This window comes from Pelobates fuscus, chromosome 1, assembly GCF_036172605.1.
Source record: "Pelobates fuscus isolate aPelFus1 chromosome 1, aPelFus1.pri, whole genome shotgun sequence".
Lineage (NCBI taxonomy): Eukaryota > Metazoa > Chordata > Amphibia > Anura > Pelobatidae > Pelobates > Pelobates fuscus.
In genome coordinates this window covers 314,325,401-314,346,411 of record NC_086317.1, presented here as the reverse complement: position 1 = coordinate 314,346,411, position 21,011 = coordinate 314,325,401, and the positions used below count along the sequence as shown (strand labels likewise).

Below are 21,011 nucleotides of genomic sequence, written 5' to 3'. Positions count from 1 at the left end.
CTCTCTGTCTAGCGGTGGATTTGTTTCTGTAGATATGTCCACATACGCATTTTCTACGATTTCTATGATCCTATGGACTCTTCATCTCCTGAAGCGTCACAGCGTGACAATACGGTTAGCCGCACAGCTCTGGAGAGCTCAAACTTGGATCCCGCTCCTTCTGGAATTGTCCTATGATGATCCCCTACTTCTTCCTCACTCACCCTTTCTCCTTCTGGATCCAGAATGGAATCCTTGTCAGTTAGTCTTACAGGATCGCTTACCTCTGGTGGCCTGTACTGTTTCCAGGGATCAATTAATGTGTCAGGCTTAAGACCAGTGGCTTGGGACTTTTGGAAAGGGTACAAACACTTTATTATATTTTATCATTGTTGAATTGATAAAGTGTATAATTGTCGAACTGATAAAGTGTAATTTTCTGGAAACTTCCTGAGATCCAGCGTCCCTGTCCTGGATGCACATTGCTAGTCTTTATAGGTACCTTTGGAGAGGTTAGTATAGAGCCTGGCATGGCTCTATTTTTGTGAGTCCCATTTCTTTTTTATATTTTAGACTTATTTTATTATAACAGAAAGCACTGTGTGTGTTTGGATTTTTTTATTTTCAGAGGTGACAATTATTTCTGTATTCCTGTGTTTAATTATATATTGTGTGAGCACAGTGAGTGTAATTACTTTGTGTTTATTCTATTTAATGGTTTTATATGTCTAACCTCATGCTGATTGGTTATTTTAATTTGACTACGTTAGCGGTTTCTTTGCGGCTGGAGGTATATGTAAAGAGGGAGGGAAGGAGCTTGGAGGCTCTGTGTTCCTCCTGCGAGCAGGCTGGTCAGAGCGCTGCAGCGCGCTACCATTGCAACGCTCTGATACAATGCTGTGCTCGCAGGAGGACAGGAGAATCAGCCTGAAGAGCTGCAGGCTAAAGTGAACATGCCAGCACTGGGCCATGATGGCTTGCAGCATTATGTCCCCCCTCCCTGATAAAAGGTAAGAAGGAGGGAAGGGTAGACATTAAGATAAATTTTAACATTTCACCCACCTACACACAGCAAAGACCCTTTGCACCCTTCCCACACACAAACACATACTACACTCCACACACACACACAGCACCCATCACCATAACCCTTCACATACACATACACAAACACACACAGCGCACCCTTCACACACACACACACACACACAAAACTCCTTTCTAAACAAAAAAATTGTTTAGAAAGGAGTTTTTTAGTTACTGCAGCACTGGTGGGCGGTAAGAAAATTTTACCATCAACAAAGATACAAAAATGGGCGGTAGGTTATTCCAGCCATACTTTCCCATTCTTCCCATCTCTGTGTCACACACACCTCCATGTTTTCACTGGTTCATTCCTTTGTATGTCCATATAATTAATTTTTCTGACTTTTGTACTAGGGATGAGCTGTTAAGATGATCAGTCCAGTAGGTCAAAGGAACATAAGGGAAATGTACAATTGTGCTTTTATCATATCAGCCAATATTTTCACAACTACTGTTCTGTTAAGAAATACCAACTGATTGCACTACAACCAACCTAAACTGGATACATTTCAGGAATGTTTGCTATAACGAAAAAGTAATGATTTAGTCAATTAAATGTTCGATTAATAGTGTAACTTTAAAGGGACACTATAGTCACCAAAACAACTTTACCTTAATGAACATGCCCCTGCAGCCTCACTGCTCAATTCTCTGTCTTTGTTCATGAACCCTAGTCACACCTCCCTACATGTGACTTGCCCAGCCTTGCTCAAAACTTCCTGTAAAGAGTCATCTAAAGTTTATCCTTTATTGCAAGTTTTGTTTAATTTAGATTTTCTTATCCCCTGCTATGTTAATAGCTTGCTAGACCCTGCACAAGCCTCCTGTATGTGATTAAAGTTCAATTTACAGAGCAAGAGATACAAATTTTAAGGTAAAGTACATCTGATTGAAAGTGAAACCAGTTTTGTTCATGCTGGCTTTGTCAATCAGAGCCAGGGGAGGTGTGGCTAGGGCTGTATAAACAGAAACCGTGATTTAACTCCTAAATGGCAGTGAATTGAGCAGTGAAACCTGAGAGTCATGATCTACACACAAAAACTGCTTCATTAAGCTAAAGTTGTTTAGGTGACTAAAGTGTTCCTTTAAGAGCTCCTTGATAGTTAAAATTTATTAAAATTATCAATATAAATATCCTCACCAATGAATCCTAACTGAGAAAATTCCAGAATCATCCAATCTTCTGTAGCCAGCTGAAGTGCAAAATTCTTTATTGTATTAAAATAAGCCTGCTTTGCAACAATATCATCTTCAAGCTTTAGGAGAAAAAAAAAAATAAATCAAATTATATTGTGCATAACAGGTTTTTAAATTGCAGAACATCATTCAATCTCAGAAGAAAAGGCTGTCTGTGCAACACATATTAATAATTTCCTTTTCTAATATTAATATTTTCCTTTTTCGGAAACTTTGAAGAATAGAGGGACAAAACAAATCCTGTTCCACTTTTCTTGTCTCACAAATGCGGAGACTTTTTACAACATATATTGTGGGAACTAGGACTGTTTAGGTTACAAGGGGGAAGTTAACTCTTCAAATACATTTTAATATTAAAATCTTCTATATGCATTTTATTTTGCCATGAAGTATATACTTTGAAGTACTCCATGTACAACCTTGGTATATCAGCTGGATAATAATGTATCACTTAAAGGAACACTGTAGAACTTATAACCATTTAGTCTAATTGCATTTGTTATAGTGCTTGAGAGCCACCTAGCACTGTCTCTCCATTTAGTGTTAAAACATTTTCAAACAGTTTAATACTAAATAAGGGTGCCTGGCCACCCACAGTCCAGCCTATAAAGGAGGAAATTACACTTTCATTATAGCCATACTGATTCATACCATCAATGGGCACTATGATAGGCTGAATGTGATCAGCTGACATTCTCTCAGCCAATCACAACCGCCATTACCGCTCAGGCTAATGCTTCATCATTTGCTCAAGCAGCACAGAGGGGAAGAGATGCTGGGACTCTCGTTTTGCATTAAACAATGGTTTAAGGCTGAATGAAAGGACAGTGCTAGTTAGAAATATACATTTCTACTTTCAGTTATGAAAATAAACAACATGGGGGAATGTATGAAGTCAAACTTTTTTCATTTAGGACATATTTCTCAATAGTCCAGAATCCAGGAGGACACTCCTGATTTGGGGCCTCGGTCCTGCCATCTCATGCTTTACCTTGACTCTACTTATAGAGGGTAATAATACAGGGTATGTTTCCATATATTAGGTAAGTATTAAATGAAATTGCTGCTTAGGTTGAATTTTCCCGATTTTTGGTGAAGTTACTTCCTTTCATCAAATGCGCACATTTTATATAATTGTAACTAAGGAGAGATGGCTATGGGTCTCTAACATAGGCCTCAATGTAATATTTTTGGACAGGTGTGACGGAAGCTCCCCTGCCACTGACTCTTGAAGAGGCTTGCCCACAGACTATAGGCCTGGTCCCAGGAACTTCTGAAAGGGGCTATTGTCACTGTTGGGAGGTGTATAGGGGCCACATATACTTAATTTTGTTTCTCAGCCAGCATTGGGACTTCTGGACTTGTTCTACACATCATGCACCACATGACTTGTTCTACAAATTGGGGATCGCTCAGTCTACTGAACACCAAGTAGGGTGCTATTTGAAGGGAAGTCAGTGAGGCGATGAGACATTGGAGAAAACCTAGGACTTGAGAGCATTACTCTCCTCAGAGCCCCAGAAACCCTGTTTTTTTTTTTTTACAGGGACTAAGCCGCTGCACACCTGGAACTCATCGGATCAGTGAATAGCGGTGACTTGGTAAAACACGCTGTAGTTTAGATGTGGAGTCTTTGATCAGGGCACTATTTGGACAGTGAGGGTGCTCGTTGACGTGCTATTCAGGAATGTATAATGTGTGAGGGTGCTGTCCACGGAATGAGGGAACTGGAATAACAGTTGGCATAACAGGCACAGCAGGGAGACTATTGTATTTGCTATGACTAACTTAATTAAGTCCCCTGAAAAGTGGAGCTGGAGAAGGAGTATTGTATGTAGTATGACCCCTATTGGAGGGAATCCAAACTTCTCTGTATAAATATCTTTGTTGTGTGCAATAAAAGTCATTCTAAAGGGGGGCGGAGCCTGGCAACACAACTGAATAGACGCCATTTCTACAGCTCCGTGCGCTGAAAAATTAATCCATTCGATATCTCAAACATCCTGACGACAACTAAAGAAATAAGGTCAGATCTTACCGCAGCGTACTGCCCTGAACCTGCCGATGCCTTTTTTACTAACCCCGGGCAAAAAAACTCCGACCCGCGGCACTAAGGCCTACCGCGCTATCCGGCACGCTCCAGCAGCCTACGGAGGCCCACTAGACTGGGACGACCCCGACTACCTGAACCTGTTAACGGGCAGCATGGGGAGAAAAACCCAAAGGCCGACTGCATCCACGGCCAAGCCGCAACAAGACATAAGTCACATGCTGCAACAACCGCCGTCGGCGAAAACTCCGACGATAAGGGCGACAACATCCACCCGAGAGCCCTCGCCAGTAAGGGAAGACTGCGGGACCATAAGTCAAAGCCCGATGCCGACGGATAGAGGGGCACCAAGCCCAATGTTAGCAGAAGCACCGGCGACCAAACGAGAGCTACAAGAAATGCTCACTGGACTTCAAAACAACCTCAGGTTGATGTAGGAGGCGGACCTGGCGGTTCTCAAAACGGAGGTGCAAACAGTAAAGGGACGCAAACAAGCCACCGAACATAATGTTACAGACTTGCAGAAAGGCCTCAAGGAATTGAGCGACAGGGTGCTACACATCCAGACTCAACAAACTGAAACGAATAAGCAATTACTAATATTGGACGACAGATGCAGGAGGAAGAACATAAAACTGCGGGGGGTAGCAGAAACTGTACCCCTTGAAGAACTACCGCACTTCATAAGGAGGTTAGTGGCATCACTACTCTCAGCCAGAGAGGCTAAATATTTCTCCTTTGATGGGGCATACAGAATAGCCAAATCCCCTAAAGCCCCTGCAACTGCACCACGAGACATCATCCTTAGGTGTCAATCGATGTCCAACAAATTAACCCTGCTGGCAGCTATGAAAGGGAAGACACCATATGACTTTGAGAACTGTAAAATATCATTTTTTCAAGATCTCAGCAGAGCCACATTACAGTGGCGCAAAGCCATGCAACCCCTCACACAAGTATTGCAGAAGGCAGGCCTAACGTACAGATGGGCGACACCGCAAACCCTATGGATTACCAAAGGGGGAAAGTACTATAAAGCCACAGACCCAGCGGACACTCCCGCGCTCCTGGCGGCCCTGGACCTACAACCACAACGGGGCTCAGCTCAAGACCCACAGGACACACAGCTCCTCACAGACACTGACTCTGACACGTCTTCTTCGGAAAATAGGGGCGCAAGGAGACCAAAGACCTGAACAGGCCAACATACCAAAGTGTCCCAAACAGCAGAGACATTTCTGAGACTTTTCTTAACCTAAAGTTATGCAATGTTTAACGTTTACTATTTAATGGTTTGCTCTTTCAACTTACTCTAATGTACGTCAATCCATAGTTACACATTCACATAATTCAACCGAGTGACCCAAAGGGCACACACAGCGCACACAATGAGCTCGAGACGTCTCTCTCCCCCCCCCCTACTAGCCACGCCAGGGAGGGACTGAATAGAGGTCAGAGGGATACACATAGTCGAGGATCACACAATAGCGACCACCACGTAAGGCCGGCTTCACTGGGGAATCAACAACCAACCCTCCTCATACTATTAAAGTGATCCAGAACCCGCATACCTCACTGGTCTATAACTCCCGAGACATTTCACATAGAGGGGGCACACACACTTAAACCAAACTAGTGCTCAAATCGATACAACACGACAGACCACCAAACACCACAAAACGTGCAACATACCAACTAGACACCACAACTTGTGATGTTATACACATTGTTTATCACTGTACTTATCTGTGTATAATATTTGTATCAAATGATTCGAAGCAGTGTATACCTTTCATGCAACTTGCACCAAAAATAAAGAATTAAAAAAAAAAAAAAAAGTCATTCTAAACCCTACATTCAGTCTCGACTAATATGTGATGAAAAAATACACTGCGCAAAAAAATAAAGGGAACACTTAAACAACACAATGTAACTCCAAGTCAATCACACTTCTGTGAAATCAAACTGTCCACTTAGGAAGCAACACTGAGTGACAATCAATTTCACATGCTGTTGTGCAAATGGGATAGACAACAGGTGGAAATTATAGGCAATTAACAAGACACCCCCAATAAAAGAGTGGTTCTGCAGGTGGTGACCACAGACCACTTCTCAGTTCCTATGCTTCCTGGCTGATGTCTTGGTCACTTTTGAATGCTGGCGGTGCTTTCACTCTAGTGGTAGCAGGAGATAGAGTCTACAACCCACACAAGTGGCTCAGGTAGTGCAGTACATCAATGCGAGCTGTGGCAAGAATGTTTGCGGTGTCTGTCAGCGTAGTGTCCAGAGCATGGAGGCGCTACCAGGAGACAGGCTAGTACATCAGGAGACGTGGAGGAGGGCAACAACCCAGCAGCAGGATCGCTACCTCCGCCTTTGTGCAAGGAGGAACAGGAGGAGCACTGCCAGAGCCCTGCAAAATGACCTCCAGCAAGCCACAAATGTGCATGTGTCTGCTCAAACGGTCAGAAACAGACTCCATGAGGGTGGTATGAGGGCCAGACGTCCACAGGTGGGGGTTGTGCTTACAGACCAACCCTGTGCAGGACGTTTGGCATTTGCCAGAGAACACCAAGATTGGCAAATTCGCCACTGGCATCCTGTGCTCTTCACAGATGAAAGCAGGTTCACACTGAGCACATGTGACAGACGTGACAGAGTCTGGAGACGCTGTGGAGATGGTTCTGCTGCCTACAACATCCTCCAGCAGGACCGGTTTGGCAGTGGGTCAGTAATAGTGTGGGGTGACATTTCTTTGGGGGGGCCGCACAGCCCTCCATGTGCTTGCCAGAGGTAGCCTGACTGCCATTAGGTACCGAGGTGAGATCCTCAGACCCCTTGTGAGACCATATGCTGATGTGGTTGGCCCTGGGATCCTCCTCATGTGGCTGGAGTGTGTCAGCAGTTCCTGCAAGACGAAGGCATAGATGCTATGGACTGGCCCGCCTGTTCCCCAGACCTGAATCCAATTGAGCACATCTGGGACATCATGTCTTGCTCCATCCACCAACATCACGTTGCACCACAGACTGTCCATATATATATATATATATATATATATATATATATATATTAATAACTGCTTTACAAGGGGGAAGCTATAACTGCTGCAGCCTGGCCTGATTGAAGAGGTCCTCAGAGACCCCAGTCAAGCTTCAGCAACTGGGTCTGAGGTGCTCCAGAGTCCCCTCAGTTGGAGGACAGGAGCTCCATCGTATTGTCACAGTGCCCCCCGAATCCTGCAGCCAGCAAGGCGTGGCCACCCCTTTAAGAGACCTGGGGATTTGAACTCACAGCTCCAGCATCCCAGTCAGGTTCTCTACCATGCTTCAGTAACATGTCTGCATTATTCTGCTTCCTGACTCCTTGCCTGGCTGGAGCAGTGCTGATCCACCTGCAACCCCTTACCAATTAGGGTCAGCTGCTCCTAATCAGCAGGCTGTAAAAACCAGCTCTGACTGAGGCCTGGTATCTGGTCATTTTGTTTGTTTGGTGTTTCCTGCTGGATCTTTGTTACACTGCTGACTGATTTCCTGAACTCTGACCTCTGCCTGCCTTACTGACTACGATAATCTGCTGCCAGCCCTGACTTCTGCTTCTTGTCTGTACTGCCTTTTGGTTTTTGCCTTCTCCTTGTGCCATCTCCTGCAACTGGGCTCCAACTCCTGTGAAACTGTTACACATATTGAGCATTTCAAATAAGGTAATATTTTATTATAATAGTAGAGAATTTTGATATATTGATGTATATTTTTTTAATTTTAAAATAAATCATATTGAAAGTTAATCCAAGAAAATAAATCATTTGAACATTTTATCAATTAAAAAAAAAAATAATAATAAAAAATATTGAGGCTATAATGGCAATCAAGTAAGTTAGAAATCAATAAAAAAAAAAAATAAAGCTAATAAACTTTGTTGCTTAGGTCTTAATATAGAGATATTTTCTGTAGGTAACAGGTACACGTGGTATTTTTAATTTCGATTTTGTTATAACGTTTATAACTAAGTACCAGATTAATTAGTTGGTAATCCACTTTGTTATATCTGTGTTTTGCTTCAATTAATGTTAAATATGTAAATCTAGTAAGACATGTCACATTATTTGTATCACATGAAGACTTTTTTTGTTCTTGGTTTTTGTTAAAAAAAAATTCTTTATTCACTGTCAGATAAAAATTCTTCATACAATACAGTTGAGCATTTAAACGGTGAGAGACATCATAGAAACTTAAACAACCGTATGTAACATAGATCATTATGATGCATTCTAAGCCGTGGGATTTTATATCTTATAGTAATATATGTAGTACATAAAGTAATATACTGCCTCCAATACCAATCATAGGCTAAGATAAATGTTAAGTAGTGGTAGGGTTGCATAAGGGCATGGTGCAAAAATACATTTTTTAATTAACAGAAAATGTATTCTTGCTATAATGGAGGCAAACAATTATAGACTTTAACCCACAGTATATTACTTCCACAGTAACATATATTAACAGAATCTTACCTGTATGTAATAAATACCCTTTCTCTGAGCATACATCATAAGAAAACAATAGTCTAAATTTTGCTTTGTTCGCCATCTGTCAAAAAAAGAAGGGGGAAAAAAAAAAGTAATGGATAGCGAAACCAGAGAGGTAACCTTAGGATTGCATTAATGTGTGACGTTAATGTAGCAGGGCTATATACAGCAGACTATATTTCCTATATACTCTTATAAACAATTACTTTATAATAGCTTCCTCGTCTAAGGAACAAATTCTGTAAGTGATACTAAAATAAGTCTGTGGCAACACAGGAGCACAGAATGAAGCCAAACATGTTATAATTATACCCCTCATTAAAAATCAATGAAAACATCAAAACAACACTATCAATATATCTATACAAATACAAAAATATTAAAGAACAAAGGCCTTGATTTAATATTTTTGGATACACTTTTTAAAAGACTTCAACATAAGAAAATATGAAAAACAGATCGGATATGAATGAAAATATATATACCGGTATATAAAAAAAAAAATAATAATAATAAAAAAATATATATATATATTATTAAAAACATTTTAAAAGTTTCTCCAAATATATTAAATCATTAGGAAAGCTTACCCAACAATATTAAATTGAGACCAAAATGTCAAGCATGACAATCAACAGAATTTAAAGCAGACATTATCCACACAGGTGCCCCGCGAGAAATGCCTCAAGCCAAAATGTTTTAAAGTTGTTTGGTGTCTAGCCCTACAGATTAAGCAGGTTACAGTGATTTTTTTATTTTGTATATACAGGTCTGCTGTGATCAAGCTATATATTCTCAGCTTTATGACTGCTTTTCTTTTGATTGCACTTTTGTCTGCGCTTAGTTTTTATTTTTTTGTTATTTGTAATAAAAAGTATATCATATATTATTTTATTATTGATATATTTTGCTCTTTTTTTTTTTGTATGCTCATGTGTTCGGTCTTACTTGGATTTAGTTGTTCTGAGCGGAAACCGGAAGGTTTGTACATGGCTGAGCACCAATTCTTTGTTCACGTTTGCATATCCAATCTAATGATTGATGTGTGTGTTTACTTATTTTCTAATATTTAATACAATTATAAAGAAAATATGTCTGGGTTAAAAAAAGAAAAATTCAACAATATTAAAAACAGTTTTTTGTGTTCTTTTGATTTTACTTACAGCACTCTCTCCTTCGAGTCTCCAAATGTCTCCTTTAAATTAGACAAGTCAGGATAATATGTAGCAGGAGGGGAGATTACTTCTATTAAACCAGAGCTGATTTCTGTTGAGAATCTTATTGAACCAAGAGAAAACAATGTATTTAGAACAATAAAACTAGAACGTCTTAGATAACAAACATTAAATATTTAGGATTCATGGCACACCAGAGTCTAGGAAATTGGGGACTCATTCATTTGCCAACTACAATTTAACAGTACATAAAGCCTTTAAATGTACCTTAAAGGCTTAACATTTTACCTTGAAAAGTCATGTAAAATAATAATACTTTGCTCATAAAGCTCAATATTTCGTACATTGTGGGGGAGACGGGACATTCTTACTCCAAAACATTTTCTCTGTGAATTAAACTATAGATAAAGAGTAACTGCCATGTTTATGCTTGCAACTCCTTTGTGTTTTATGTACCATTTAAAAAAGAAAAAGAAAAAAAAAACGACAAAATTTACCTCAACTACACTTCTGGGTAATTAGCCTCGTTAAGGCCAAGGAACAGGAATCTTGGGTTTAACTAGTTTACACCAGGTGCCGATATGTGCCAGGATATATTTTTTATTAGATGCAAAAAGTATAATTAAAAGAGAACTCCAAGCACCATAACCACTAGAGTGCACTTTAAGGTTTATGGTGCCCGAAGTTCCCTGGTGCCCACCCCCCAGGGTGCACTTCTGGAACCATAACAGACAGTGCATTATTATTAAAATAAATATATATATCAAGCTACTGGAAGGCGCCGTGATTTCCAAAGTGCTTCTACATTTGAACGAACAACCTCAGTGAATACAATATCTCACTGCCGAGAGTCTTTTTATGGCTGTAAGTGGAATCTTCATTTCTCAAAGAATGGAAAATAAATGATTTTCTTTATTTTCAAGCAATTTTAGAACATGCCAGTGGAGTTCTATTGTCTTCTACAGAATATACAGCACCCAAAGATTTTCAAATAGACTAAACACTAGAAGATTTTTTTTACCCAATGGCATTATCACACTGATGTGTGTATTTTATTTCTCGAATCATTACGAAATAGTATGTCAAGAGCTACACAAAGTTTTTTTTTTTTAATAAAAATGTAATTAGCTGAATGCTTCATTATCAGAATTAAACACAATCTGTACTATATTTTCGTGGAGTTCTTTTCAGTTCTGTGGTTTATAGAAACAATAACAAGAGTCAATGTAAGTAATCAAACCATTTTTGAATGGTTTGACTTTTTACCTGGGTACTGCAAAGCACCCCTCCCTGCATGGCTCAGCTTAGGAGGCTTACAAAAAAGTTCCAGCTGAGGAACCAAAAGACCATAAAGACTACAACGAGCTATAATTGCTATGGTGCTTTGAGAACTACTTTACAACAAGCAATGAGAAGATGACAACACATATAAATGAATGGTTTATAGTAAATACAGGATGTTTTGAAGCCATTCATAGTGGCAGCATTGTCACTGCACGAATGTAAGGTCATAATATGTGTTGAGAAAGTGCCAATACAGGCACTAAATGCGTCCAGGACCTCTTTAACCCCTTAAGGACACATGACGTGCGTGACATGTCCTGATTCCCTTTTATTCCAGACGTTTGGTCCTTAAGGGGTTAAAGGTTTGCTGGGACCCTCTCCAGTGTCTTCTTACCCCCCCCCTCCCAGTAGATTTTTCTACCTCCAGCTGCCTTTTGCCTTTCCCTGCGTCCCCCTTTTTTCCTTTTGGATGCAGAGTGTTTAATTTCCACCTATTTGTTTGTGCATATAAGTTGCACACTGGCTTTTGTTGCACATACTGGAGGTAACATCTTATTAGGTGGGCTCCTATTCGCTGCCATTTTTGATATATTTTTTCCTCTTTTTTATGAATTGCACACTTTTTCATTACCTACCCGAGGCATTATTTTGGAGCTGCTATCGTGTGCGGACTTCAATGGAAATATTGGTGTACTTCATAAAATGTTTTGCAGATACCAAACAGAGGATTCTAACCAGTGGTGAAAATGTAAGTACAACTTGAAAAAATCAACTTTGCAATAAAGCTCCTGCACTCCAACCAAGTTTGATTCGGTTCTCTCCAGAACTCTTCCACCCGGCCAGACTGGCAGGTATAGTCGCCTCTGCCTATTCCTCTGCAGCTTTCCTTCCAGACAGGTATAGTCCCCTATGCTTATACCTCTGCAAATCTGCATATAGGGATTGTTATTACCTTTACAAAAGCACTTACGGCTCCCAGGCCTACCTCTCTACTTTATCCAAGGGTTAGAAGAATCATGCAGCCAGACAACAGCTCCAAAGACTGTTACTGGGATCCCTAAAAATCCACATAGGATACAGTTCCAAAAGGAACTAACATAGCATTTATTTTTAGTTGGGACTAGCCCATATATCCTCACAAAATTTAGATTGCTGTGACAACTATACGCAATACTAATATAAAGAATATATAGCAATTAAGCAAGTAAAATTTATCCATGAACTACGTAATACAAATAACATTTCAAACACAATAAAAAGCAACAGTATATGCATTTAACCATGTATTTGGTTGCCCTCATTTGCATACAAGTCTTGTGCAAATGAACACACTTTAGACAGCCAGCAGAGGGTTCTCAAACAACAATGAAAAACTTGTCCATTGACTGCTGCGGTCACACACCTCTTTCAGGGACTCCTGGGACAAGGTCCATAGTCTGTGTGTAAGAGGCTGTCCAAAAGAACATGGCACGGGAGCTTTTGTGACAAACTTTATCACAATATCCAGACCTTTGTCCTTATAAGACCAGTTTAAGGTTGGGGAAAACACTGATGCTGATCACATTTTCACCACTGCTTTGAAGACCTATAATAATGTTTATCATTCCTTTTGATAATGGTTGTATTTCAAAAGAGATATGTGGGATCCATCAGCAGGCATCCGAATGAAAAGAAATCAGGGAGGAAATTTAGGAGCATGTGTTAAACTGTGCTATTTTCTATATGCAAAATGATACACCATCGACGGGGATGCAATGAGTAGAATGAAATATACATTTATTTATATTTCAACCTCTCCTAATTAGTGATGTCCCGAACAGTTCGCCGGGAACCGTTCGCCAGCAAACATAGCGTGTTCGGTCCGGCCCCTATTAGTCATGGAGGTGTGAGGGTCTGGGAGGGAGGGTCTGCTGCTGATTGGCTGGAATGTGTCTGCTGACTGTGAGGTACAGGGTCAAAGTTTACTCAATGATGACGAATAGGGGGCGGACCGAACATCGCGCGTGTTCGCGACTGCGAACACACTATGTTCGCCGGCGAACGGTTCGCGGCGAACTGTTCGGGACATCACTTCTCCTAATATTTATAAATATGCAATTTCACACAAAAAAAAAATTGATAAAGCAATAAAGTGTTTTCCTAATGAAATGTAAATGTTTTAAAACCAATGTGGAGAAGAGAAACTCCTTTTGTTTTTCATCTTCTTAGACAATAAAAATGCATGATTTGAAAAGCATTGTTAGTTAAGGAGATCTGGGATGTTGGTTACACGTAGAAGCAATGTATTTATAGGTGTCTGTGTTGTCTGACTTCCAGAACCTCCAGTTTTATAGTCTTCATATTTATGGAGATCTTAAAGTTCCTTTGAAACATGAACATGATGACCTTCAAGTCTCCTGATAAACAATAATTACCCATTTGACATTTTGTTTAAACTTACTCTTTTTCCAAGCTTCCTACTACATTTTGTACATATTCAATATCTGTCTGGAAGAGAAAACATTTACTATGTATTACAAAGATGAACTTTCATTTATAAAACATTATTTTCAATTATACAGCATTAATAAAAAACAAAAACAAAAAAAAACATAACTAAACAAAACATGGTGGAGAAATGTTTACGAGTTCCGAACTTCCCGGCCTTCAATTCCAAAAGAATGAGGGGAAGTTTGTTATTAAAGATGACTATGTGAAGGAAATAGATAATATTTGGCATAATTTCAAACCATATGCTTGGTACACAGTTACTCGGATAAAGATTGGCCAGAAAAACAACCAAAAACCAACAACAACAAAAAAGTATGACACATCAACCCTGAAGAACTGCTCAGGAATTGAACAGGATGAGATTACAGGCACTGGGAAATACACTATAAAGTCGATCCACATAACACTATTACCAGCACCAGTAAAATGAAACAGATTGCAAGGTTTCAAATGATACACAGATTACAATGGTTTATATAAAAGAAATAATTTAGAAATGTCCCAAATAGGTCTAAATTTTAACAAAACAATTGAGGTACATTTACTAAACAAAGAGTACTAAACTAAACTGGGCCCTAAAGTAAAAAGAGGGGGGGATCCCCCCCCCCCAGCCCCCACCCCTGAGCGGTGGGTGAGGGCCCTAAAGTAAAAAGGGGGGGGGACCTATTGTCCCCCCTCCCGGCCCCCACCCCCTCCCGGCGGGTGGGGGCCCTAAATACCAATAAGGGGGGGGCTCTAATGTCCTTCCCCCTGGCCCCTACCCCTGAGCGGTGGGTTGGGGCACTAAATACCAATAAGGGGGGGAACCTAATGTCCTCCCCCCTAGCCCCCACCCCTGAGTGGTGGGTGGGGGCCCTAAATTAGAAAAGGGGTTGGGATACTTGTTTGTCTATTCTCACTAATAAGGTATGTTAACCTTCCAAACTACTGCTCAGTTGATATTTGTTTACTGAACCACCACTTGAGACTGCAATGTGTAAATTTTTCAGGAGGTCTGGACTGTTTCCAAGATATTAGAACCTGCATGTCTGACAGTAACATTCAACTTATGGTCAAAGCCTATCAAATTATGCATCTTCTCCATTCCTATGTTTCGCCAAACATCAACAACCCATTGACTTTGTCTGCATGCAGTTGTGCAACGTTTTGAAGCCACACAAATTGGCGTTACTATGCAGGTAAATGTAGCAAAAAAGGGATATGCAGTGTGCATAATATTAGATTATATAAGCAATGATCAGTGTGATATAGACACTGACAAACACCTGTCAACAAGATTAAACGTAAAAGAAGAGGGCAGAACACCCATCTGCCACTTTGAAGTACAAATTGCCTCCCTAAGGATCCATCTCACATAATAGAAAATCAAACAGCAGCACAGCAATGGAAAAATACTTCATGTAGAGAAAAAAATATATCTAAAAGCTCACATTGTGTAAAACAGCTAGGAAGCGACAATAAATGAATGCTATAAAGATCTCCAACTTACTAGAAATATGCTTCCCGTTTCCAACTCATTTTAGATATGCCTAACTTACGATTCTTAATAAGATTATCTAAGGAGTGATTGTATTTATCATATACAGAGACTATTTGAATAAATACAAAGTAGTAAAAATGCAGTTATTAAGGAGACAATTATGGATGAAATCAAAGAGTACACAAGACACTGGAATATAACAGAAATTAGGAAACGACATAAAACCCTAGAATCAGGTGGAATTGGATGATGTTGATGTAACACAGTCGCAACTCCACTGATTATACAAACATTAAAAAGTGTAAAGACGCTAAAGATTAAAACGACTTCACTAACTCTTTATTTGAGTTGTCAAGATTTCCAAAATGAAAGAGCCAATACAATGCTGATGCCTCTAGAGTGTCAAACAGCTGTCCACAATTGTGTGCATCGATTTATCATGAAAACAGCAGGTCATTTTAAGCCTACGGAACGGTTGGTTGGGAAAAGTAACAGTGATGTTTGTACCTATTTGCATATTGTGCCTAGCATTTTACGAGAATTGTGGAAACGTTGCAGTCTATTCATGAAATGATAAATTTTCTTTAGCAAAACCAGCTTATTGCATTTCGCTCAATTCCCTTGCATTTGGTTCATTTTGCTCTGTGGTCCACTGTATTCACAGAAATGTTAATGGTAACCAAATTGAGATGAATGGATTTGTGTTATTTTTATAAACATCGCATTGCTGCAGTGAGTTTAATTTCCAAACAAATTGCAACCAAAAAGCAGACGAAATGTAACCGAACTTTCCTGCTACCAAAAAAAGAAAAGGAAAAATGAAATACATATTTTTTTTTAGCACAAACTAAAAAAAACTAAATAAATAAATAAATAAAATATACATGCATACACATGTCATTAATGTAAGAGTAATGTTTAAGGGGGATTTAGGGTTGGGGTATTCTTAGTGTGTTAGGAGGGGTTTAGGATAGCATGAAGGTGATGTAAGATTAGGGGGCTTAGAGTTTTAGGTGCAATGTCTCTTGCCCGTATCAGGGAAATGTGATCAACTGAATCAAGCTAATTCGGTTGCATTTCAGCCAAATCACCCATGTTATATGAAGGTTGAGATATTTTTACAGACAAGCTGAATGTTAGTGCAAATTCAGTTAAAAATAGCCAAATCTTTTGTGAATAGCCAACAGCAGTCAAGTGTCCTGCTGCTGTGTTCCTTTCAGCATTTAATGAAAGGACCTCCACAATATTTTAAAGCTGCTGTGCCAGGGGCAAGTTTCATCCATAAGTCATCATTCATTATCAATCATAATATACATATATGTAGCATAGAATCACAACTGAGAATGCATTTTGCTTTGCCTTTCCATATATATTTCTATTATCAGTGCTGTCAACAATACACACACTAGAATGTATATATATTTATATAGGTTTATGCATACATATACATATTGGCTTAAAAGAAAAGGAAAAAAAAATCCTCCCACTGTATTTAGTGAAATGCCAGTAGCTGTCATGGGCAATTAGACAGTACTGCTGGAGGCCTACACTGACATAAAGATTACATTTCACAGCTGCAGAAATGTAATGATAAATTGTTTAAACTCAAACCCAGCAGTGTCCTTTCAGATTGCTCTTAGCGGAGTGCTTCTTTCAATTGCTGTATTATACCCTTGTTATAGTAGCTATGTGTGTCTAGCATACTCAGGCACAACAAACTAATAAAAGACCTGTCAATTTGAAATTGGGTGGAGGGTACTAATGGACTCTAAAGGGACACTATAGTCACCAGAACAACTACAGCTTAATGTAGTTGTTCTGGTGAGTATAATAGTCTCCTTCAGGCTTTTTTCGGAGAAAAGGCAGTGTTTACATTGCCTCCAGGGACACTTCCAAGTGGCCACACTACTTAAATGGCCACTGAAGGTGCTTCCTGGGTCAGTGCTGCTGAAAAAGCAGTTCTGACATTTGGCGTCCCCACGCTCTGCATGGAGACGCTGAATTTTCCTCATAGAGAGGCATTAATTCAATGCATCTCTATGAGGAGGTCCTGATTGGCCAAAAAAAAAAAAATACACGAACAAAAAATGCCCAGTAGTGAAACAATGGAAGTTTCTTTTATAATTAGGTATATCACTAAAAGTTAAACTATATGCAAGAACAAGATGAATGGTCTTCTTCGGTATGATAACAAAAACACCCTGTGAAGCACAGAAGTGACTGACATTACTATATGTGCGGGTGAAATTACTCTTACGTGTAAGTAACAGAGAGGGACAATGTATTTCCTATAAGCTTGAACTCTCTTTGTGTTGTTAGATTTTGGATGATCAGGTCAGGTAAAGCTGAGAGGTTAGATTGATTCCTTAACAAAGTACAGCAGATGTAGTAATGTATTCTCCTTAATACCACATTCAACCGCAGGTTAGGCATTTGAACTAATCGCTGTCCTGGGACTTTACTTCTTAGCAGTACTAATATAAACCATGAGTCAGGTACTTGTAGGGGACTTGTAAAGACTGTAACTTGTAAAGACTGAAATCGATTGTGAAAAGACATACTCAAAGTTGACATTGACAGAATCAGATTGATAATGTCTTAAAATACTTCTCAAAAGTAGTTTGGAACACCCCCACTCTGCATAAACCTGGCTGGAGTCAGTTCTGAAATGGACATACTATGACATAGTCGGGACATAATTGCTAAAGTGGGTTTAAAGGACAGCTGTTGAAGTCAAAGCAGGTGGAAAAGGTGAGTAAGATCTCCCCCAGGGATGTAATAGTACAACTCAACATGATATCCAATCAATAAAAGTATCTTAAGGCAGCACACGCACAGTTTCATAGAAACCTCACATCCAACTTCCAGGGACAACAATATTTGGTTTCCTCTATCTGCTCCAGTGGACATTATTTTGGGTCATGAGCCTGCAGCTTGAATATAGAAGATAATCCAGGCACTCCAATGAATTCCAAAAAAAGGCAATTTTTTATTGGAACAAGAAACCAAAAAGCAACGTTTCGACCCCTAAGGGCCTTTGTCAAGCTTGACAAAGGCCCTTAGGGGTAGAAACGTTGCTTTTTGGTTTCTTGTTCCAATAAAAATTTGCCTTTATTTTGGAATTCATTGGAGTGCCTGGATTATCTTCTATATTCAATACTACAATTGGTCCTTTTTGGTACTGGGACTTATCCATGGAGCACCCTGAATCCCATGACTTAGGAATGAGTGCACTTCCATCACCTATACATACTATATGAGACTGCAGCTTGTCACAAGCCAATTATCGATGAGAGGCCACAGGTGAGAAGATAATCACTTTACTTTATCACAACCAAATGCTCCATAGATATCATTTTAGAAATCATCAATGAAGTGCCTACTTTATTAGAGTCTATTCAAGTTTAATAAAAACAGGAAGAATCTTAGTGGCATATTTTATTTAATAGTCCGTACTTTTCAAATATGCAGAAATAAATAGAACTATAGGTGACACCTATAGATAAATTCCACTGCCATTGATTTTGTGGATCGCATTTTATGGGGGTGTTGTCACAAATTATAACTTTAGGAAGAATACTTCAGGAGGCAAAGACATTAGTAATGAACTTCAACTAATGGTTAAAAATCTAAATCTATAAAAGAAAAATAATATAGATTTCTTGGTAAGTATCAGCATAACCAAGATTGTTTAATATGAGAAACACAGAATAATAAGAATTGCTATGAGTAGTACCTCTCCAATGAAGACTATTATAACACAGTCTAGTTTTTCCTCTGGAGACAGTTTATCAATCAGGGAATGTAGAGTCTCAGTCAAATAAGACTTAACTTTTCGTTTGACAGTAGGAATCCCCATCACAATAGACACTGGGAAAAAAAAAATATAGAGTCAAATGATAATACAACACCTTCTAACATATGTATAGTGCTGCGTGTTCTTTCATACAGGAACAACTAACTGGGATACTAGATCTATGCTTGGGGATGAGCTTAATTTAGCATACCCATGGATATGTTCTCCTCGTAATGGGACAAGTGAATAGGAAATAATGTAGTAGTTCCCTGGGGTGAATTATGCCCCTAAGTTCAATAGCATGCCATGTGTTTCACACATTATGCCAACACAACAAAAGTATAAGATGAATTATTAGTGAAAATAAAATAATTGAATTCTTATTTTCTACAAAACCTCTCCCAAGGCTATTTTAGGTACAAACATGGCCCTGGTTTTACGAAGGATGTACGGACCTGGTTTTTGTTTTAACTCTTTGATAGCTGGGGGAGGGACACTATAGTGTCATCGTTAATCCAGATAGCAAAAAACAAATACTTTGCCTAATATTCCAACCAAGAAAAACTATTTCTCTAAAGCCAGTGGCTTTTAGTCACCCTTGACAAAGACCATTTAGTGCCGTAACGTTGGGTGGTTTCTCTGTACTCTTCCTAACTGGCAAAGGTAAATATAATGCACAGCATCTTATGGATTTATTTTTTTGCGTTAGTGAAATGGTTTTTCATGGTTGGAATATTAGGCAGAGTATTTGGTTTTTGCTACCTGGATTAACGATGTATAAATGCAATATATGAGAAGACTATTGTATTTAGTCCACTTTAAATGCTTATCAATTGTAGGAATAGGAGTTCTGTAGGGGTGGATATGGATTAACTTTTGAGATTTTTATTACTTTTATGAAATAAAATCTGATATCGATTATAAAAGAGTGCGGGTATTTCTTTAATATAGGACTTTCATTGTGCCATTTAGGAAGTGGCGATTATACCCTGTGCGCTCTACCAGTACTTGCAAGCTGTGAGACCAGTGGTTACCTTAGATGTGTTAATTTAACATAACATTTAAGAACAGACTTTTCACTTGCTGCCTAATATATCCCATCCCTAGACAGGTGCCATTGTAACAATATAATCAATGTTATTCACTTCACCGGTCAGTGACAGATCAATGTATAATTATTAGGTGCATTGGCCATTAGCAAAGTCACCAAAGACTGGACTCGAGAACAGAGACTCCAGCAAGAACGCTAATATATTCCTTGAGACAAAGCCTGAGAGCAAAAGCAGCAAGAATCGATATGAAAAAAAAAACATATTTTTACAATTATTTTTTTTGCATGATCCCAAAAGTATGTTTGGTTTGTAAAACCCTGTCAAATGAATCCCAATAGAAACCAATAAAGCATGGTTGTGCATTATAAGTATTCAATTCATTAAAAAGATCAAGACGACACTAGTGACTTTTCTCCACTTTATGATTTTCACTTTTATGGAATATTTTTTTTTTAATGACTGAAATCCTTGTAATAGCCATTGTTTTACTGTGTGGACATGCGTACAAAAGTAAGATAAGACAAAACTGCACTCATACAACCCTTTAACAGAGATTAAAGGTACATTTATTTTAAATTATGCAATATTTATTAACCATTTGAGCACAGTGTGGTTCTGCAAGCTGACAAAGTATTTACATTTAACAGATTTCATCGACATAATGACAATAAAACTCATCTGAAAACATTCTCACCATAACCGCCAGAACATACCTCCCGTTCTCCCAGCGCCAACCTGCACAGCAGGCTGAAGGCTTCCTTCATGGTTTAATAAATGAGGCATATGGTAGTATATATTTGGCACTTGAAGAGATTTTCTGTTTGTTAAATCCTTTAACAATTTCTGAGTTTCATCTGCAAGAGATTAGCAGTATAATAAATTAATCTAACAAAC

The 21,011-nt window shown here is 39.0% G+C and overlaps 1 protein-coding gene across 2 annotated transcripts in view; it reads right to left on the bottom strand.

The window, feature by feature from the left end:
• Positions 1–21,011, bottom strand: part of MGAT4A (alpha-1,3-mannosyl-glycoprotein 4-beta-N-acetylglucosaminyltransferase A) — a 92,321-nt gene that overhangs the window by 19,732 nt on the left and 51,578 nt on the right. For both annotated transcript variants that reach the window (XM_063459073.1, XM_063459064.1), the window contains exons 4-9: positions 20,831–20,971; positions 19,006–19,139; positions 13,740–13,786; positions 10,004–10,117; positions 8,826–8,901; positions 2,207–2,321 (exon numbers count right to left, since the gene is read on the bottom strand). In XM_063459073.1, the coding sequence (XP_063315143.1) occupies positions 2,207–2,321; positions 8,826–8,901; positions 10,004–10,117; positions 13,740–13,786; positions 19,006–19,139; positions 20,831–20,971 (627 nt within the window). The remainder of the gene's footprint in view (positions 1–2,206; positions 2,322–8,825; positions 8,902–10,003; positions 10,118–13,739; positions 13,787–19,005; positions 19,140–20,830; positions 20,972–21,011) is intronic.